Below are 23,352 nucleotides of genomic sequence, written 5' to 3' on the forward strand. Positions count from 1 at the left end.
CTGACTTAATATAGCCTTTTCGTGGATTGTGCACATGTCAGAGATGCATTATATAAAAAGTAAAGGAATAGGAAATATATATAGATGTAATGTCCTATGCATTCATAAATCACGAAATCATGCTTAAAATACTATGTAGTGTGTTCTAAAAACACAAAACGCACACATGCTCCAAATGCCTTCCAGCAGCAGCCTGCCATCTGCTCCTTCAAAATCAAATCACAGGTCCCTGCCACCCGGTCCAGCAGCCCCCTCCCACTGATGCACGCACACACACACACACACACACACACACACACAGCGTCACATACACTGAGAGGCCCCCCACTGAGGCCCTGGCCACCACCGGATAATTAGACCTATAAGCTGGAAGGGAGGGTTAAAGTGCAGCTGTCAGGTGTGTGTGTGTGTGTGTTTGTGCATTCAGGGACGTGCATGTGTGTGTGAGCGTGCTTGCACAATACATCTCTGTCCACTCTCCCTCCTCGATTCAAAGATGCTCTTCAGACTGAATGTTAATTGTAGATCTTGGTTATCATGGCCAGCAGAATCAGCTGCTGCTTTTGAGAGAAACCCCTGTTTTACATCTCAAAGCTGACTTGGCAGGCGGAAAATAAGATTTCCCTACTTTGTATTGTCTAATCCAGTGTTTCTCAAATTGGGGTACTAGTACCCTTAGGGGTACTTTGGAGTACTGCAGGGGGTACATGAGATATTTTTTTATGCATAATTCCTAAAATATTTATACTTTAATAATGAATGAATTTAGTGATGGATTCTAAACATTTGAAATGTAGACTAGCATTTAAGTGTTTTTCAGTTACAAGGTTGTTTAGCCTAAACAGGTGCAGCATTGTACCTCTTTTTATAGGCTTTTATATCTACCCAAAATGTTTTGCACTGTTTAGGGGGTACTTGGCTGAAAAATATTTCAAAGGGGGTACATTATTGAAAAAAGTCTGAGAACCACTCTAATCAATGCATTATTATGTAGAAATAATTTAAGAACTGATTCAAGGGAACTGTAGAAATAGTGACAAAGAGGAGAAGGCCCCTGTGATAAAGCAAAAGTGTAATATTGAATTGGAGAGAGAGACGTTCAAACCTCACCTCTGCACGGCTGGCCAATCATTGCGTGAGGTGGGTATGAATGTCACATTGGCGCTACAGTATCCACTACAGTAGATTATCCTGTGTGAGTACTGAACACCACCAATAAGCTGCAACTGACCTGGCTACACCTTGCTACATCAAGACTGCTATCAGCTCAGAATAGTTGACTGAGAAATGTGTTGGCAAAAGACGGAAGGCGGAAACAGCAGAAGAACAGGGTGAATTGTCCTTCTTATTACCCCGACTATTTATCCCACTGTGCTGACACCCTTCAGTTACATGACCCATGCAAGTTTAGGAAATGTCTTTTTGGACACACTGAGGGGCAGATGTACGTACATTTGCGAATGTAGCGCTATCAGCACCATGGCCAACCCACAGAAAGCGCACGCTGTGATACTTCAGCTTACGTCGTATTTACCAAACCTGCAGTTCATCGGGTAGTCAGCACCTTTCTCTGCCCACTATACCGTAAATTGCGATGTACCAAAGCGTTCAGTACTTGTGCTATGATACGGCTGAGTGCAGACTGCGGTATTCCCACTGCTGATGCAATGACTGTTTGAAATGATCCTGATGCCAATATTTGTAATGTAGCGAGGAGTTTAATAACTGCTGGAATGGAATGTGAACACTAAGTCGGAGATTCAATGTCATCTTTGATTTCTTCCAGTAACTGTAATATTGCATGGCTGCTTAATCTGTAACGCTTAATTATTTTGTGTTCACTCAACTGAAAGTGTGATCCTTGTGGCAAAAATCTTTTCAGCTTGTCTCCTTGGCCTATCTTCGTCTTGCTCGGATTACTGCTGCCATTTCACCAGGAGGCTTATGCGAGGAAACCCGCTTCCAGGTTTACACCTGCTTTTAAGAGGCAGAGAATTTTCATCGCAAAATAGAGGCGCACTTTCACGGGCGGTTTTTGTACATACCGCGGAATACATAATTAGGCGCACTTTTCGCTTCCCCTCTTATCTCTTTATGGGAAACTCCCACTTTCCCCTTGACCCTCCCGTGAATGCATATGCCTGACATGGAAAAGTGCAATTTGCCATTTTCAGTCCCCGTGACAGGCAGTCTGTGCTTATACCTCAGTGCGGCCTGTTTGTACATACCTCACCATGCTTTTAAGTGCACGTTGCGAAACAAATACTCCTGAAGTGGGCGCAAAAGCGTTAGTGCATCTGGCTCTGAGAATTTGAGTCAGGGACAGAACTTATGCGGCATTGATTACTGTATTATGCCAGGATCAGACTACACAATTGTTTTGTTTTTCACGACAGTCACTATGTCAGATTAGACAGACATAGTGCCATAAATTATTGCTGTGTCTTGGCTGGAACAGTGGCAACACTACAAGTATGACACCAACCAGCTTTCTGTCATCAAGATCACGTGCAACTTCATAGGTCGACACTTTGGAGGAACGGCAGCCTCTCAAAAATTCACGAAAATCTTTGTAATGAAGACAGATTCAGCAACTGCATAGCCTATTTCTCGCATAAAATGTTTTCAGAAACCCATTTCGGGGAACTATTTTCGTAAAATAAGAGATAATTTTTCCTTATACCAGGATCAGAGGGGCTGAATTCGTGACATATCAAATCTAAAGTCTGCTCCATCAAGGTAATGTCCATGAACAGATAATGGAGGTCAAACCATTGACTATTTGGTGACATTTCTTGTTACACCAGTGCATTTGCAGAGAACTGGATACAGTCCAGGGTTGTATGTAGCCTTCAGCTCCCTGTGACCCAGACACATAACGGCCAGTCAGCGTGTGGTACTACTATTAAAACATTAGGGATCAATGTGGTACATAGCGATAAGCGGAAATCTAATTTTTAGATGAATAAATACTCAGGGTGGTGTTAGTGAATAATCGATTACATTTGATCTGACATTCACAAAGGCTGAGGACAAAACATTATTTACAGTCTTAAATGCAAAAATTACACATAAAGCATTAAATGCATTTAAATGGAATGTATTATTCCTCAATAAAATGCTATTTCTAATAGTTCCCCAATCTTGAAAAACCCTGCATTAGTTTATTTACTTTAATTTGTTTCCATTATATTTGTTGTAAATGAAAGCATGTTAATGGCTACAATTAAGAAAACAAAATTGGTATTCTGACCCTTTCTTAGTAGTGTACACTTTATACACATTAAATAGCCAAGTGTTCTAAGCAACTATCCTACATGTAGCCATCTGTACAAGCATTTAGTAGATTGAGTTTACATGTCACTGCTATCAGGTCTAACAGTCTGCATAAACATACAGTTTTAGCTGTCGCAAACAATACCCCTGCTGTCCTGTCTGGCTCACCTGATCCTGCAAATCAGTGCCATTAAAAATGTCTGTCTTCTAAAAGGATTTTTGAAAATTAATTACAGTAGATTTTCATTGGCCTTGGAAAAGTAGCAAGAGCGTACTACATACTCATCAGTTAAAGTATTTTTTTTTTTTTCAGAAAAAACGTGGGGATATACCTTAGGTTTCTACTCTGTACTGGCTAAAAGTTTACATAAGTTGAACATGGATTTTCTCTCTCCAAAAACATCTGCCTAAAAATCCTGAAATATGTTTGCCTTTCACGATCCTTTTCACTCAGTGATGTTATCAGGATGACAGCCGGTCTGCCCATTAATCAGGGGCTGGAAACAGACCTGGACCGCTTAGACCGCTGAACTGCTCGTCTCTGAAATCTATAAAGGCCTTTTCAGTACACACAGCAAGCTGAGGAATGAGAGAGGAAGTGGAAATGGAACTCGGCACTGATAATTGGGACAGTACACTCAGATGTAATGACTTTGTTTGTTTACATCTTTGCAGTAGTTAAGTGGGTGTACTGTATCCTCCGTAATACATTGAAGACACAGTTACAGTTAATCTTGAAAGAAATTCATGCTGTTTCAATGACATAAAACAAAATGATGGGTTTAATTAGGTTTTTGATCTCCTTTTCTTTCTTTATCTCTCAGTCTCGTTGATGTTTTTGATGCATACAGTGTGCATAACAGAACTCGCAGGTCTCATACATAACTCCTTGTGTGAAACATTTAAGTACCAAATACAGTAGAAGTACTCATAGCATGGTAAGATAAAAATACTTACTATTAGGGCTGCACGTTATATCGGTTCAGCATTGACATCGCTGTGTTCGCTTGTGCAATATTCACATTGCAGGACGTGCAAGGTAAATGCTAAAAGTTTTTTGCTGCTTGATACACAAAGAAGACTTGCGCAGTTCTCATTTTCCATGACTAATGTTACCGGCCAACCCTTTCCCTTTAAGACAGGCAGCCATGTAGGCAATGTGTGTATGTGACGGGGTTTGTAATGGGAAGTTAGGCTCTCTGCTATGTGTATGTAGAGAAGTACCGTAAGCGGCATGTGTTACAGACACAGTGAAGCTACAGTAGTCATTGTTTAGTGTTACAACGTTCTCACGTTGTCTCCCGACTATTCTTCACCGCAGAGTTGCCAGACTAAAAGCTACCAGCCAGGCTAAAGCTAATTGAGTTAGCCTAAAGAAACAGGAGGTCTGTCCCAACTATGGTTCGGAGCCGGAAAACACCGAAGTTGGAAACATAACACTAATCTACAAGACAAGTCTGTGTCTGATATAATGTGATTGACACCGATTTAAGGGTTCCTGGAGTGCAGATGCTCTTCCCTACAAAATCACCCCAGTAATTCTAGAATGATTTATTATAAATTATAAAATTCCAGTATTTTTTATATCACAATATATATTGCAGGAAAAAAGAATATTGCAATGTCAGTTTTTTTCAATATCGTGCAGGCCTACTTACTAGAGTGAAATCAGCCCCAGAGGAAGAGCAAATCTTGGATTACCAACATGTCAGAAAGATAACAGCCAGCTAGTTCATGGTGCATAGTTTGCTGGGTTTTGGGGGCATACACGGGAGGGAGGTGGCTGTTGGTTAGCGTGACACTGATGCACTGTGGCATGATTTCACATGACATGCTTCTAATGATGATGGCCTCCTGGCCCCAATACTCTAAATCAACCCTTGTCTTACAGTATTGACAGTACATGTGTTAACAGGGATGTGCTGCTTTGCTGTCTTGTGCCAAAAGTTAAAGGGTTTACATTCATTAAGGTGTCCGAATTTTGCCCACCCCTTTATTGTATTAATCGGGATGATGTCTTGTCATTTGCAGGACGGTGAAACATGCTGGCAGTTACAGATTAGTAAAACTGTCTCCCTCTTTGACTAGCTAGGGTCACATAAGGGTTCCATCTGACTGTCAGGCATGGGCCAAATCTGGATTAAACACCACCATTCAGGTCAACAGCCATGAAATTTGCATGCCCACCTATTGTTCTGTGCTGTCATTAGCATACAGCACCATCTGACACCAGTGCAATGACTCCGTCCAACCAGGAATATTCTCGCCTAGGTTCAGTGATATGCTGTTGTTTTTATGCTGAATTCCTAGTAGTAGTAGTAGTTGTAGTAGTAGTAGTGTCTAAATTAACTTTTTGAACCTCCATAGTCATAGACTAAATCAGTGCAAGTCAAAAAGATGAAGCCTTGGTGTAACATTTTCGCTGTCTGGGCTTTGGAGATAAAACCCTACAAATCCAGAACCCCTCTTTCTTGTGTCTTGTCCTAGCAGGTGGCTCACACACACACACACACACACACACACACACACACACACACACACACTTCATTCATTGTATTTATAAAGCAGAAGTGCCTGACCTAGGTTTCACAAGTGCTGGCATGATACCCTGCATTGACGAACAGGAAAACAAAAAGCCGGCAGACGACAGAGAGCGGGGGTGTCAGCGGGGGCACGCGGCTGTCCGCCGAGCAAAACGTGTGGCGGCCACAGACAGGGAGGGCATCCATTGTGTGCTGTGTGATCTCAACTACTTGTTTTGTTTTGTTTGTCCCAGCCTGGCCCTCATCCATTCTTTGCAGTAGGCCTTTCACTCTGCCAACAAGAGAGTTGACATCATGATATTCAAACCCCAGCCCACACACTATTGTTTGTCTACTTGAGTTTAATCATTCAAGCAAGGGCACATTGCCTCAGCAAGTTTTGGCAGATTGATGTGATGAATGTTTTTGTACAGGGCAGATCAGGAGCTGTGTGTCTAAGTGATCCTGACAACTGTAACACGTCTCTGATACTGATGGTGGAGTTTCATGTGCACATCAAACAGTGTCTGTCCTTTCAGTTGTCTTGGGGTGTAAGTCCTGAGTTAGATGTTGATGTTTATGTTGGACAGTTTTTATTCTTTTATATTATTATTTATTTATTTGAATTGTGCAAACATTAAATGCTACTAATAATGTGGGTCTTTGGAGACTTCTGCTACTAACTACAATATTATATTCTCACCATTTATTGCCTAGCAGCCACTTTAAGTGCAATAATATTTTGGTTTGTAATTGGAGAATTATGTTAATTGGCAACAAAACCCAACATGTTATGCATCTTTTGTGGATCTCTCAGCACCTCAGCAAATCTGCAATCTCACTTTCTAAATGAGCAGGGTATCTACTGAGGCTCATTTGGGCTAAACGTTGTTTGTGCATGTTTTTCTTTGTACTTCCACTCCCTTTCTTCATTCCTACTTGCACAGCTCCATTTGAGTATAACATGCTCAGCACTTGAGTACATTCAGACAGCCTGAGGTTATGTACAGTAATGTCTCTCTTTCTGTGTGTGAATATGACTTGGAGGAGAGAGAGACAGACAGCTGTAAAATGTGTGAGCCAGTGGCTGATGTGAGGCGGCTGCAAATTGGTTAAAAATTTAGGGAAACTGGCAATTTGAAGTTGTGCTTCTTTTGTTCTGAAGTGCTTTTGCCCTCAGTATCTCTAGATGAAGTGTCCCTCATGAATTAATAAAATCCTGTTCATGAAAACCCCAGGGAAACATGCTTGTTTATGATGTTTCTTCTTCAGTGCCTTCACTGACCAGTACTTTGTTGGTTCTTTTACATGTGGTTGCTGTTGAATGTTAAAAAGCAACTTGAATTTGAAGTATTTTACTACCTAATGTTTAATGCAGCTAATGTAGTGAATCCAGAGCAGCAAGTTAATGATGTGCTTAAATTTCTCATTGCTCATTTTTGTGCCTCCGCCTTGTCTTGGCTGTTACACGTGCCTGAGATTTACTGCTCTAATCCAGAGGAATTAAACTGTCTCGGGAAGCGGCCTCTGTCTGTTAGTAAGAGTTCAAACAGAGTTAATAATCTGGTTGGCTTTAGCTTAAGCATCGCCCTGGCAAAACTTATTAGGTATTTGGGTATCTGCATGTTCTCAAGTAAGTAACAGTTTAAGTGAGAGGTAAAGCTTGTGTAAAGAATGCTAGTTTACCTTGAAATGTTCTTTTCCTTTGTTATGACAGCAGAAGTGCTGTGTATGCTGACCTTCCCAAAAGCAAGAGGCAGAGATTTCCATCTTTCTTTCTCTTTTTTTTCCTGTTTTTCTTTCAGGACTCCACCTATCTTATTTGCCTCTTGCTCATTTGGCTCAGGGTGAGGAGCAGCAATGAGGGGTTGGGACATAAATAGGGTTGATGGTACCGAATGATTACTGTGATCACTGTCCTGTCAGCCATCACAAGGAGAGCCTTTACTTTCTTGTGTGTGTCTTGTTGAGCCATTTACGGCCTCTCCACTGCCCTAAATTCTTACCACATGTTGTTGTGTGACATTTGTTTTTTGGAACAAAGCCCTTACTTAAGAGCAAGATCATTTCCAATTTTCACCCCCTAAAAATCTAGTGCAGTGCATTGATACTGTATATGTTGTGAATATATTTGGATAATATAGGTTTTGTTTTTATGCCTTAAAAATGTGTTAAAACCCTTGGTTATTCATGGATTTGCAACCTTGACAGTGTACAGTAGAAGCCAATTGCCCATTTTTTGTTTTTATTTGTAAGTATCTTGAAACCTTGTTTTCTTCCAACTCACATCGTTTTTTGGGGGGTATCCTTATGTTCAATACACAGATTCCTTTTGATACTTTCATATGCACACACACTTGAAGCCCTTGGCCTGGATTTCCTCTGTTACCAAGCTTAGCAGGGCAGAAAGTACAGCAGGCAAGACTGAGGACATAGACTGATGGTAAGAGTAAGAGAAGGTCAGACATACGAGAGGAGGGGGGTTGTCTCATCTCAGAGGGCAAACTTCAGTTTAGCCTCAAGACACGTCACCCAGCCAATCCAGAACACTGCAAACAGTTCACTTCACTGATTGGCCAAGACAAGGCCTAGCAGGACAGTGCTGGCGATGGAGTGCCATTGGCTGTTTGGTGGTTGACAAGAGCAAGGAGAAACATGGACAATCCAGTCTGACATTCATACACTCCTTTACTTCTTTGCTCCAAATAATCTGCTGCAGATATTTTGTTATGTTTAAGGAAAACCCTTATACTTTGGCTTTATAAAATTTTATCCAACATACACAATTCTATGAGGTCCAGGCTACACAAAGTGTGAATGTGTGAATGTGACTGGTGATTAGCTGATGCCAATCAATTGTGTGCGCCTTATTGTACCTGTAACTACACATTACGTTACTAACATTAATGTCACGATGCACTGACCCACTCTCTACATCACTGCACCTAACTGAAAAGTTAGACCTCTGGAGGTCAGCAAAAACAAGATTTTCAGTTTCTGTTCAGTTGTGCTTTAAGCAATGCTTTGTTCTTTCCTATACTGATTTTTATTTTGCCTTAACACATGTTATTCCTGGTAAATAGCGGTACTATACTGTATATGAAGTGTTACGTTAATGTAATATATTCTTCACCGATAAAACTTTCATTCTTATCCCACATACTTTACCTTATAAGTTCAGAAAATAATAAGCGAATGTCAAAAACAACAAAAACACATTTGTTTAAAGAATTTATTCTGTATTCATTTTAGACAGAAAACACTTTTTAACACAACACAGTTTAACAGACTATCATTTAACAAATTTCTCAACCTCGTGACCTCCTTTAATTCTTGCCTTTTTAAACCTGATAGAGGCACCATTTGTCTCCATTTCCCTGCATTCCCCTGGGCATCACAGGCTAGCTGAAAAGTACTTTATCATAGGCCACAGCAGTGCTAGCCTTGCAGAGAGAGGTGTGTGTAGAGGTGAAAGTAAATGAGAATACAGCCAGGGGCCTTCTCGACAAAGCAATATAATTTTGCAGTTCCTTTTCTTCTCAATAAGCCTGTTGCCTAAGGTGGTGCTGTCACAAGCATGTCCTGGGGCAACAGCAAGATGACTGGGCCTGTAAGAGCATGGATTCAAATTGGAATTCAAATAAATGGGTGCGCTATGTTTTGTTACGTGCAGAAGTAAAAATGCAGAGCCTTGTTTGTAGTCGTCTAACAGTGTCACGACTTAAAGCAAAAGTTGGACATTTATGGGGGCGCTTATTTTCTTTCTGATGGAGAGTTGGATAAGAAGATTGATACCACTCTCATATGTGGCCCTTAACTATAAAGCTGCAACCAGGAGATGGTTAGCGTAGCACAAAGACTGGAAACATTAGGTGGAAACTAGCTAGCCTGAATCTGCCTAACTGTTACAAAATCTGCCTACCTGCACCCCCGAAGCTCACTAAGTATCACGTTATATCTCGATTGTTTAATCCATTAAAAAAGGGAGCGTAAAAACTGCAATTCAACATGTTATAGGGGGTTATTTTTTGTCCCTAAGCTGTTGCCAGGCAACCAGGGAAGATTCTAGGAAGTTAAAGTGCCTGGCCAAGAAATAGCCTCGTATATTCTTATATACAGTCTATGCATATAACCCCCTGTAAAATGGATAATTGTCGTTTTTACACTTAATGTTTTGTCTGGATTAAGCGAACAATAGATAACATGTTAACTAGTGAACTTCAGAGATACAGGTAGGCAGATCTTTTAACAGTTGGACAGAGCCAGGCTAGCTGTTTTAACCTTGTTTCCAGTCTTTGTGCTAAGCTAATCTAAACTCAGCTAACTGGCTGCTGGTTGTAGTGCTTTATTTAACAGACAAATATGAGAATAGTATACATCTTCACATCTAAATCTTTGCCAGAAAGCAAATAAGCGTATTTTTCAAAATGTTGAACTATTCCCTTGAACTGTCGTCTGACTGCAGATGTCACCACGGTCAGTGGTTTCCCTGCCAGGGGACAGTGCTCACTTCAGCAGTCCTCTGTGTGGCTGTCTCACATTGTCCTCAAACAAATGACCAGCATGCTCCATGCCAACACAGCCCGCTGAGTGGATGGAAAAACCAGGAAAGTGTTAACATTGATCATGTCTGCACACCAGAGGAAGCAGTGTGTCGATTAAGGTTAGAGATCAATGAGAAATATTATCTAATATCAGCTTGTAATAGTCTCTCACTATCATAGCTTGCACAACACCAGAGTCCATTTTTGACACATATATCGGACTATCCCTGTGGGCTGTTGCTATGGTGATTCTAACACCTGTGCCCTGACTGTTTGGCGTGGCGATCAGCTGCCAAGTTCCAGAGTGAGAGCTCCTCGAAAGAATGGCATTCACTCCAGCTATGTCAAACCTTTGATAATGTGCCACAGCTCAGTATGGACACATATTACATAGACACTTCTCTTCTACTTTCACTGATTCTTTTTATTTGTTGCCATGTAACGAGGTCATCATTTTGCCTCAAAAATTAGACAAAAGGGGCATATGAGGGCCATGAAATACCGATATTGATTATTTATGAGCATGTCATGGATACTGCATCCTGTTTCATTTTTAATCGATGTTGTGTGAATGTAGGACATGCAGAAGTGTCATGTGAAGTGTCTTATTTATTGTTAATGAATGTGTAACTCAGGCCTACTGTAATGATGTCTCACTCCTACTCCGTTTCTGTCTCTTTTTCTCTCAGCCTCCAACTCTTCTTTAAACTGTGGAGATTGTGTGTGCTCTGTAGTCATTTAGCTTTTCCGGACCACCAGTTCTTCTGATACCCATCACACACACACACACACACACACACACACACACACACACACACACACACACACACACACACACACACACACACACACACACACACACACTCACACTCACTCACTCTGTTTCCCCCACTGTGTCAGCCCCCAATCTCCCCTAGAGGATCCATCTGCCCACAATCTTATGCCATCTCATGCTCCTCCTCCTAACTCTTGTTTCAAGTGTGTGTACAGTACAGTACATATGCCTGGCAGTGTGTGGGTGCATTTATGGTGGGGGGTGGGATAATGAACAGATATTTTCCTCCTTTGTCTTCCTACTTGTCCACCTACAGCAACAGAGGGATAATCTGCTGTGTGTGGGCACAACTCACTATAGTTTAAGTAAATCCTGTTTCTGTCTCCAGGGGTGGCTGGTGGGTGTAAAAGGAAAAGTGCTCTGAGCTGCAGAGAAAATTACGTTTACAGTGTGAGAAAGAATAGAAAAAGCAAGACAAATTATCCTGCGACACAAAAGCCAACTGTACAGTACTGCTTTCCTATGACTCTGCATTTACTCTGCAGTATTCTGGATGTCAGGGTGTTTTGACCTCATCCTGTTGTTGTGCTCTGTCTCTTTGTGCTGTGCTGTTCACTCAAACACATACAGAGTCACAAACTCACAACCTCACCGTACCACATCACACTGACCAATTTCAATGAGCACAAAGTGAAACAATTATTTCCCATCCAAAAATACAGTGGTCACACGTGTACAGCTAAATATGTTGAGTAGAGTGAGTGAGTAGAACCATGTAAACTAATGCAGAATCATGTGATGGTAGGAACACTGGTGAACCAAACTCCATCATCCATATCTTAGGAAAAAAAAGATAACTGTCACTGTATTTGTTCACAAATGATTAACTATGAAATAAATGAAGGGTTTTTGGGAAGCCACTTCCTTTAGTAGTCACAATAACTGAATGCACCCTTAAGTAGTGGTAAAAAGTTACTAATTTACTACTAAGTACTGTACCAATGTACAGTACTTGCACTGTGCTTGTATATAGTCGCTGTCGGGTTGTATGGACCTTGTATGTCCTTATCCGAAACAGTTACTTTTCAGGAAATGAAAAAAGGCGAATTTGAAAACATTTTATTGAGCTATTTACCTCAGACCAAATTGCCTCGTCACGGTTTACCTTCAGTTCTGCTGTGTGCAGCCCTTCAAAGATGGAGGTGGGGTGGAGTTATGAGTTTTGCTGACAGTTTGAGGATCCAGTGGAGTTACAAGATTTTAGTCACAGGCTCATTTTAATACTTTTCATTGGTTAAATATTTGTACAACCCACAGACATATGTAAAGGGTGACCAATTGCATTGATTTATGAAAAAAAATAAAAATTATGAAATATGGAGATACAAAGCTACTACAGAAGCCCTAAGAAGCCAGTAAGAAGGCTTTTTAAGGCAAATTTCTTGTTCTTCTTTTTTTTCATCTGTGAAAACAGGTGAAAATACTCCACAAACTGCCACCTCTGAATATCAAAACAAGTAAATGAGTAGTATACCCTTCTAAATGCTCTTCATCTGTTTCATCTCTCCTTTGTTCTTTCTTACCCTTCTTCCTCCAGATTATCTGCCTGCAGGACTTCTTCGGGGATGATGATGTGTTTATAGCGTGCGGCCCGGAGAAGCACCGCTATGCTCAGGACGACTTTGTTTTGGATCACAGTGGTAAGGCTTCCACAGCCTTTATTACTGGTAGGCTTGACTAATACTAACCAAACGTGTGTGTGTGTGTGTGTGTGTGTGTGTGTGTGTGTGTGTGTGTGTGTGTGTGTGTGTGTGGGTATACTGTCCTGTGCATTACATAGAGTGTATTATACACATCCTCTGTTGGGTATCACCCCTCCATCAGGTAGAAAAAACACTGAAAGTTCGATAGCACACAGGCAGGATATGACCTCTTTAAACCAGCAGATCCATTCAATGTCAAAGCTATGTAGAACTTTAACCAACACTGGACAATCTCTCAGGAAGGAAAAAGGAGTTTATTATAGTAACAGTCCAAAGTATTGACATCCTGTTTCATTTTTTTGTTGTTTTGTCAGGTTAGCTAACAACAGGGAGGCATGTCCTCCTTAGAACGGTTACTGAGGATCAGTGATGTTGCATTGGTTGTATTCAGAGCTAGTTCGGAGCTCTCGTCCCACTTGCACTCCGATGCTCCACTTTTAAGAATTAGGTCTTTGAAGGAACAAAAAAGGCACACTGTAACTCTCTGCTGAAGGTACAGTAGCTGCTCTTCGTTTTGCAAAATGGGTCCAGTACACACTTCTGTTAAAACAAGGGAAGAAAAAATACGTGAAAAATGGCTTGCGCAAATAGATAATGCAGAAAGGCACACAAATGAATAAAAATAAGAAGAAATTAAAACTGATAGCTTCTTTTCTCAGCATAAGCCCTTTTTAATTAGAGATTAATATCCTCACTTCAGGGGTTGTGCTAAAAGAAGATTTGGTTTGTTGGGGTTTCATATGTACACCATACAAGGAAGTGTATCATATTGAGAGCCCCTTTCAATCAGTCTGTAAAATATATATCTGGTGATAAATCGCATGGGGAACACATCGAAATGCACTGTGGTGTGGTTTTGTGGGCGTGTTTTTTTTCATGTGTGTGTCATTACATTATAGCTTTCACCGCTCCAAACTTCATTAACACAACCCTGACAAGTTTACCACATGGCTTCACAACATCTGCTCTTCTACTGCACACAGCTACACAAACCAGATGTGGCATGCAGCAAACACAATAAAAACAAAAGCTTGTAATTTTCTTTTCATGTGTTCATGGTGTGCAGTGATCATTTAAGCCTAATTGTTATATTCCAGAGGAAAACACAAGCTGTTGTACCAGTAATTGCTTTACTCTGGCAATAAAAGACATCAGTGATTTGTACCAAATCTTGTTGTGAGAATCTATTTTATATTTTTAACACATAAATAATGACTGTAAATGCAATTTTGTTCTGCTAACTTGTCTAAACAATGTACAGTAGGTGTTTAGGTGTAGTGGGGCTCTTTATCAGACAGGATCATCCTTAGATCAGTTACATATCAGTTGAAATTCCACATTATCAACAAATGAATGTCAATTAGAGTTATGTAATGGTAATCACAATAAATGTAATGTAAAAGTAATTATCAGAGCTGACTGGCCTTATATAGCCCATATGTGTTTTATTTTTCTAGCCAGTTCTAGGCTACATCACATTTTTGTTAGGTCAAAATTAGGGCTTAGTATCAAACCTCTTTTTTTGGTACTGGCATTTTCTAGTATTAAATTGTCTAATTTTGAAAGTTGCCTGGTCATACATATGTACTATTATTTAGTTATTCTTTAATCAGATAGTTATCCATTTGAATATTTTCTTGTACAGCTGCTTGGTTTAGACAACATTTAACATTGCAGAAGTTTAGCTTCTTTTTGTAAAAATGATATCCAAGTATAGTTTTCGTATCAGTATACAAAAGCCAGGTACCAGCAGGATACAGTATCCAAAAAAAGTATTGCTTTGTGAAATCATGCATCAATAACATTTCCAGGGTCATATCCCTGGTACAGCAGCTTGTTGGGCATAAGTCTGCCACATTAACTCTGACTGAGAAGAAATAACAGGCTTGTTTATAGGGAAAGGTTAATATATGCGGTAGTGACCCTGAGCGCGTTGTCTCCCCCAGAATGCAGAGTGCTAAAGACGTCGCACTGCCGCCCTGCTACTCCGAACAGGACAGCTAAAAGCCCTGGACCTTCACGACGCAGCAAGTCCCCTGGTGCAGGTGAGACACATGACTGTGCAAACATAGAACCTGTCTGTATTAGCCCTGTTAAATTAAGAGATATCCCTGCATAGAACATACTAACTCGTAAGTACACAATCTGAAATGTCAAATCTTGCAAATTATTACATTATATGTGTAAAAGTATGTTTCAGCAATCTAAAAACAAAATCCCTTTTATCTGATGCCAAAGTAACACTGTAAGGTCATTTCTGGTTGACAGGTTGAGTAATAGTTTTTTTATTTCGCAGCCTCATTCTGAACCCTCAGTTGTGACAGAATGACTTAGCAATTTGTATGGTGCATTGAGAGATGGTGACATTCTGCTGAGTAAGTAGTGTTCTACAAGCCATTACGTCAGTTTAAAGGAGAGGTATTTGACTGGTTGCCAGTTTGGAGTGGCTGCCGTCTTAGTTTAGCCTTGGAAGTTTAAACACTTTCAAAGTCTATTCTAATGTGATTATATCTAATCATATATCTACCTTAGTAGATTAGTATTTTTTATTTTGTTGTTTTTGCCTTTGACACTGCAGCAAGGCAACCGGTCCACCTCTCCACCAGTCAGTCTCCAATCAAATCCCCAGGTGAGGCTCGTGATGGTGTCACACACAGTTTGCTTTGTCAAACACCTGCCATATCAATTTACTCTGCTAATCAGGGTAAAGTTACTGAGTAAAACAAGCTTCTCACAGCTTCCGGGTTCTCTTGTTCCATTGTGAGTACAGTCTAACTCTGGTTGCCACTAAAACATTGTCAGTCAATGGGTCGGTTGGTCTGTCAGTCCAACACGTGAAATATCTTGAAAACTTAATTGCACATTTTTGCTGAGACACATAGTCCCCAGATGTTAGTTAACCAGACTTTCTTTTTGTAGCCCTACGCTTCAGCTGTCTAACAGTTCTTCTTGATAGGAAACCTCTAAAACTAATGACGAATGAAGTGCAATTTGAGATTAATATCAACATTAAATACTTAAATATGCCATGTTTACAAACTAGATGTTAGCATGTCAACTTGTTAGTCACCTTGATGTCACCTTGCTAACATGCTAAATGTTACATGCTAATTTGAAACATCCTATACTAAACATTTGCTTGTTAACACGCTAACTCCAGGCACAGCATATTAATTGGTCAAAGTTGTTCATATGATGACGTTCAGAATGTAATTATGAGTAGCCAAATGGGGAAAACCTTTTGCCTCAGCCTTCCCCTTGTAAATTGAAGTCAGAGGTAGGCTAACAGGAGTTTTTGAGTTTTTTCCCCTTGCTGTAAGGAACTGTCACCAAAGAATCAATTACTGGCAGTTACATCTAAATCATCCCCACAAATATGCGTCTATTTGTGTCTTTGCCCTTTGTATGTAATTGTGCCTGCCGGATTCCGGTCTAGGCGTGAACATGACATAAGAATAGTCCATCAATTGATTATGTTTTCTGGTATTTGTGCCAGTTTTTGTCTTGCCTGTCCGTGTGGTTGAAGGTGAAGTACAGTGTGAACCACAAACTCTTAAAGATCTCAATTCCTTCATTATATAATAACCTTTTCTTTTGGCTTTATTTCCTTCTTTCTTTCTCTCACTCCCTCTGGCCCAGACTAGACTTCTGGATGCCATGTATTATACACATCTATCTAATTTAAAAAGCCAGCTGCTGGAGAATCCACTGATTCAAAGCCATGAACTGATTAGACTCACTCTTCAGCTGTGTTAATTAAATCCTGTTCTCACTGAACAGTTAAATCACATGGCTCTTTATCTGTAGCAACTGAGGTGCTCAAAAGTTAAACTGTACTTTTAAAACATGAAAAGCTAATGCCATGTTTGAGATTTCCTTATAGGAATAGTGCTTCAAAAGCTCCTTTTACAAAAACAAAATAAATACCCAGAGGAAAGTTAAGTGAGGAAAAAAACTCTCTTAATCATTGTACAATGAAACAAAAACTCTGAAACAGTACATTAAAGACTCGGAGCTCAGCTGCGTTTTTGCAGATGAAGAGACTTTGAGTTAAAGGTCCCATATTGTAAAAAGTAAGATACATGTCATCTTTTTTTTCTTTTTTTTTTTTTAAAGCAGGTCGAGGTGTTATATCATAACGCTCAATCCACAGAGAAATACACACCGCTCAGAAAACGCCTTTAAGTGAGCCATCAGGACTTCCAGACAATTTTTAAATTAGACTAAAATTTATATAGGTAGAAAGTGCTGCTACATTGCTGTTACAGTCATGCCCCGGCTGCAATGAATTTGCACAGATGCGGAAGACCCGGAAATGCTGACCAGTCAGAGCACACTGGGTTTTTTTTTCTGGAGGGGGGCTTAAAGAGACAGGCGCTAAAATAGAGCGTTTTCTGACAGAGGATGAATACAGATATATTTAGACGGACAGTATGAGAATTTTTTTTTATTTTAAATTAAAGCATGTAAACATGTTCTAGTAGAAACCCAAAATACAAGTATGAACCTGAAAATGAGCATAATATGGGACCTTTAAAGTTTGACGCATTATGTCTCTGTATTTGTGCCAGAAACCAAGCGAGAGGGAGGCAGAAATAGGTTCTTCTTGAGAGAATGAATCACTCAAACAATAAAAGCTCTCATCCCCTGTGCTTCTTGTGTTTTACACTAAAGTATATTATGGATATGTGTTACATAGTAGTACAGAGAAAGATAAGATAAAATACAACTTTATTACTGCCGAAAGAAATTCTTGTGCCATAGATTGCTCAAAGATTGCAACAACATACATACAGAATATACATACATGCATGAGAATAAAAACAATAACAATAGAGTAAGTAATAGAGTACATGTAAATTGTATAAGAAGTTATGTTAACACCAGTGCCTAACAGATAATGGATACTGGATAATTTACTAAATAAGTAAGCTAAAAAATGAAAGTAATATGTTGCATGATATTGAAAATATTGGCAGTGATATTGAAAAAGTAATAAAAGTAATATTGGATTAATATTAATATTATTATGTTAAGTTCATTAATATTTGGATATTTATATCAAACTGAACCATATCATTTGAGGCATACATTCTTGTCCCATGTATAATCATATTCATTCAGTTTAACAATTGGCAAGAAAAGTAACAGCAGTTTAGACTTATAGATGTAGCCTGCTGATGTGCGCCATCTACAGGCAATGAAAGTAATACCGTAGATTTCGCAGGTGTGACACTGTAAGCAGTGAGTGTTAGAACTGCAGGGTTTTCTTGTCTGTAGCTGCTGATAGTTTTTATGTGGACGTGATGTGTTTGTTTTGTAGGTTATTATCGTAGTTTTTCAGTTTAACAGATGGAAAAAATGGCAAATGTGAAACAGCAAGAACACAAAAGAAACCAGCAGCTTTTAAAAAGAAAATTCAGTTGTAACACCAGTTGCCTGCAGGCGGCACAAGCTCCCCCTTGTGGAGAATCTGCAACCTGCTAAACATGAATGTGTGAGTCTGTGAGTAAGTTACAGCCAGTTCCCTTAGGTGCTTCACATCTAACGAAAACACTACCCTTTAGGATTTTCTTCTGCTAGTAGTCTCTCCTGAATACATTGTTGAAGATTACATAGAAATACCATAGGCTACCTGGTATCGGAAAGAAAGGCACATTCAAACAAGCTGAGTCACTGGCAAGCAGTTTTATGCAAACACACATTTGTGTATACTGTACAAACCACGTAAAGATAACAATTGTACAATTGTACTCACAATCATAATGACTCTTTCCCCTGCCGTTGTTTGTCTCATTCCTGTTTGTCTCCACACAGTAAACGGTGTCTCAGGCAGCCAGATCTCAACTCCAAAGTCCACCAAGTCCTCCACTCCATCTCCCACCAGCCCCCGACCCATCCCGTGTTTTAAGGTAAGACGGTATAACATTTCCATGTGTGTCCGCACGGCACATACTGTGTATAGACACCCATAACAGCTGCACTCAAACATATTATCTGTACAGTACAGTATATGGTTTTTAAAGCATATTACTGTAGGCAAGCAGGATTGGTAATCCATCACATACACATGACGGAGCAAAATAAATATTTAACAGACACGAACAGAGACTTTGAAATTGCTAAGAACTACTGATATACAGTAAACTGTAATGAATTGGGCACCATTTGTATGTTTTCATTTCTTATTGCAGTTAACCTCACCTGCATCCACATAAAGCCTATATTAAGACAACAAAAGGCCTGACTTGACCTTGTTTATGGTTATGTTTGCTAGCTTACAGTCTTCTTTCCTTGCATCTTTTCTTGGCGCATTACTGCCACCTCTGTCAGTGGAATGGTGTAAAATTCTGGGCAGGAATGTGTGTTGAGTCACCTGTGTGCTTTTGCACACGTGGGAGATATGAACAAAATGGGTACCCACTCATCAAACACCAGTCCATACTGCTACTAGTGGTCAAAAACTCCACAGGTTACCTTTTAAGGTTACATGGTTGGCCATCAGTTAGCATTTTTCCATCTTAAAAACCTTTACTGGCCATAGCTGCGATGACTCACTTGGTAAAGTGCAGGTCTGCTGCCTCAGAATGTATTGAGTTAGTGTCATAAATGACTGCATCTTATCATGAATTACATGCTTGTATGTAAATGGTAAAATAACTCATCAAGTGACTGACTTGTATGACCTACAGTTCTATGTAAAGCTCATGTTGCCCATGCTTCAGCTCTATGATGCATTTTTGGTAGAGTTAGAGATATTAATCTGATTTATTGCTGGATTCTTCTGTAAGCTGTGTGTTAGTCCCAAACTTCAGAGTTTTCTAACTGCTGTAGCCAGCTGGCAACCATCATCCAGAGTCCCACTATTCCTCTCTAAGCCCAGTCAAAGACTTATCCATCCACATTCATTTGGCAGGATAATAGATTTTTATGATTTACTGACGGCTTTAAAATTCACTGGCAAAGAGGCAAAGTAGAGTAACACTTTTTGAAAAAATTAAATGAGACACAAGGCACAAGGATGTCAGTGACATGGTTGCTCACTCTGAAAGTGGTCAGTCAAACTAAAGCCCCCTAAAGAAGTTATTTATTAGAGAAAAAAAGCTTTTTTATGTATCCAGTTGTAAAGAGACCTTGACAGTTTCTTTTCTGCTTTGGTCTAGAGGGCTACCCTTTTAGACTAAATAATAGATCCTTACTGTATGTAAGGTAATGTGCATTATGGTGCAGAAAGGTACATAACACGACTGTACATAATGGAAAAAATCACTAGTCTTATTTTAATGCTGCATTTATGGCTGACATTTCAAAAATATAACCATAAGATGTTGAAATTGCCACTGCTGTGCTCTTCAGAAATGACGCTCTTAAGAAATGAATCATTCATTTGGAGCCATAACGGTTTTATGTGCAGTGATGAGAAGTAGATAATGGAGGAGGTGATCTATTTCAGTACATTTTGAAGGGCAAGCTTAATTTAGACCTTGTTCACTATTTAAATAATAAATAAATCTATAAATGCTTTTTAGAACATCTCACCAGTATAGCCACAGGTAGTTTTTGTAGTTGTATTTATATGAATGGACAATAATTGATCATGAAAAATGGTTAGCTTGCTAAATTACATGTTGTGAGTATAATGTTCGTTAATTAGTCTTATTTTGATGTCATCTGAAACATTTTGATGCTACAAATTGCCATCAGTCAGAGCCACAAAAAATATGACCCATTAATAATAAACCGTCTCTGTTTTATCCATGTCCACAAGTTTTGTGGGCGCTTTTAAAGCCTAAGGTTGCCATAGTGATTTGTCTATGGGTTTAGTCGTGGGCGCTCATCTCTATTTTTGTTTCTTTTTGCATCCTACAGATCCCTCCGTCACATCACATCTCGTCCTCAAATGTGAATGGCTCGGTGAACAACCACCAGGAGCAAACTAACCAACTGAGTCCAGAGGGTACGTCCTCTCCTCTCCTCTCCTCTCCTCTCCTCTCTTCTCCTCTCCTCTCCTCTCCTCTCCTCTCTTCTCCTCTCCTCTCCTCTCCTCTCTGTTAACTGAGTCATTCACATGGTCTGCCAACTAAGACACTATTGCATGGATTCCCTCCCCCTCTAACATGTACGGTAGAGATGACATTGACTATAACATTAAATAGATTCTTTTCCCATCAGGGCACATTTCACAGTTTTGCTAACCCAAAAAAATGTGCAAAGAGTAGGCCTTGTGTGTTTGATAAGAGTGAAATATCCCAGTGCGGTGTGAGCAGATACTTATCTAAATGATTTTAGGGCCTCTGTGTGTGTGTGTCTGTGTCTGTGTATGTGTGTGTGTGTGTGTCTGTGTGTATGCTGACATATTATTGCTGCTCAGTTCACTAATTGCCACAGGAGGACTTGTACAGATTGCTGTGCGTCTTGGTGTTGTTTTGTTGCACAGCATGTGGTCTCTTGATTCAGTCTGAGAACTGGTTGAGTTTCTGCCTGAACTCTCTTAGTTTAAATAGCAAGGCTTATCTGTTGCCTGTTTTAACCCCTGTCTCTCTTCAGCAGTTAATGGTAACCGCTACCTGCCTGCCTCCCCCATCTTGGAAAAATACAAGGTTGGCAAGGTCATCGGAGATGGCAACTTCGCTGTAGTCAAAGAGTGTGTGGAGAGGTGGGTGAAGCACATTCAGTCACGCTACAAATGTTTAATGCACAGTTGGCAGCCGTCTGCAGTGATCGCACTGCAGGGTGCTGTGTTGTGCAGCTTAATAGGAAGTGCATCATGGGAGATAACTGCTCCATCAGGATTTTCAAGTCCTGATGACAGGCATTGTGGAGACGGAAATATCCCATGGATTAAACAAAGCGGTGAATTCACTTCATTAGCCTTTTAATCTCTGAGTCAACACACACTGCCCTGGCAGACAGGGGAGATGATGATGAGAGGACTGTCAAGTGTGTGTGTTCTCATAATCTAATGCACCTTCCTGGAAAGTATTTAAAGGTTACCTGTATCTTGGAAACAAACGTGTTATGTTTACAATATGTATCTCTTACCAAAATGCATTGTGTGTTTCCTTGAGGCCTAAGAAACATGTTGAACTCATTGCCTTACGCAGAAAAACATTTACAAAGCCAATTTTCTGAATGTGACCATAATTATCCAAGGTCCACTTACTAGCTCTCTGAGCTTTCAGTCAAATCTTGTGGTCTTGAATAAAGACTGTGAGATGTAGTTGAAAATTATACTGTTTTCGAAAGTGAAGAATGAAACTCTATGCTCAGATGTGTAGATTATTTTTAAACCTGCATTGTTCATGTTTATTACGTCCATCCATATGTCAGATTACATCGGCTAACAAGTCTTCTTCCCCATCTTTTGCTGGTGCATTGCTACATTTCTTTATCAGTGGAATAGTACGAAACCGTTGGCAGGAGTATGTGTTGTGTGACTAGGTGCATCCTTACATGCATGTTAATAAGCATGAGATAAAACAAAACAGGGACCCGGTCATTAAAACATTGCTCTATAGTGCCACTAGTGGTCAAAAACTCCACAGGGTACCTTTGAGTTGTAGCCCTTACTTTATGTATATTTTGCAATTACAAACATAAAAAAACAACTCTAGATTGGTTAAAGAGTAACTTAAAGTGGTTCATCTCCCCTTGCTGCAGTGGTGTACCTAAGAGCGTTTCATGCTGCGTTCATAGACATCGGAAAAACATTTTTCCGAGTGAAAACGTCATCATTCACGTCCCTTCCTGTGGGAATCAGAGGTGGGACACTCGGGCTAGATTTTGCTAACCGAGTTTCCCAGTTGGTGACACGTTGTTGACAACTGACGTTTGATGTAGGCGACTTTGGTTCACTGAACATATTTCAGTGACAATAAACTGTTTATTGTGGACAAATGCCTCTGCCAAGAAACATACACAGACATAACATGTTTCAAATTATTCATAAATAGGCCCATGTATAAAAAAAAAACAACACCTTATCCGTGTCCTTTCCCGTCCGTTGTCCTGCAAATAACACAACCAAACACTTGTCCATGTGCTGTTTCTGTGCTCGTATAAGAAAACAGCAGCAAATCTTTTGTTATTGTGGCCTCCATGTTTTCACACACCTGATGCTCTAGGCTACGGCCGACCGTTGGTTGCAGTCATGCAACAAGTTGTTATGCCAAACGCCAATATAACAGAAAAAGAAGAACCCGCATCCCGGCCATGTGAACGCTAGCAGTTGGAAAAACAACGTAATCACGGGGACGGTCCCTGTTATTCCCAGGTGGCATGAACGCAGCATTAGTACAGTATGACATCACTGGTGGGTGTGGTTACAGATGCAACAGGGCTCACTTCTGACTACACCCAGTATCACTGATGGGAGATTGAAACTTCCAAGCTGAGAGGGCAGTGAAACACTGTTCTTCACTCTGGTGTTATGTTACTGTTTAAATAGGTGTTGTTGAGCCTGCCTTTGTCTG

General features: G+C 40.1%; 1 protein-coding gene across 7 annotated transcripts in view; it reads left to right on the plus strand.

The window, feature by feature from the left end:
- dclk2a (doublecortin-like kinase 2a) overlaps positions 1–23,352 on the plus strand; it is a 49,426-nt gene that overhangs the window by 15,399 nt on the left and 10,675 nt on the right. For 4 of the 7 annotated variants that reach the window (XR_004897026.1, XM_036000100.1, XM_036000097.1 and 1 more), the window contains exons 3-8: positions 12,715–12,844; positions 14,827–14,925; positions 15,459–15,509; positions 18,698–18,792; positions 20,750–20,837; positions 21,428–21,536. Coding sequence is in view for 6 of the 7 variants with exons in the window: in XM_036000100.1 (XP_035855993.1) it covers positions 12,715–12,844; positions 14,827–14,925; positions 15,459–15,509; positions 18,698–18,792; positions 20,750–20,837; positions 21,428–21,536 (572 nt within the window). In the remaining variant the exon portion in view is untranslated. The remainder of the gene's footprint in view (positions 1–12,714; positions 12,845–14,826; positions 14,926–15,458; positions 15,510–18,697; positions 18,793–20,749; positions 20,838–21,427; positions 21,537–23,352) is intronic. The other 3 variants (XM_036000098.1, XM_031276808.2, XM_036000101.1) reach the window with 3 other exon arrangements.

This window comes from Sander lucioperca, chromosome 4 (genome assembly GCF_008315115.2).
Source record: "Sander lucioperca isolate FBNREF2018 chromosome 4, SLUC_FBN_1.2, whole genome shotgun sequence".
NCBI classification, from domain to species: domain Eukaryota; kingdom Metazoa; phylum Chordata; class Actinopteri; order Perciformes; family Percidae; genus Sander; species Sander lucioperca.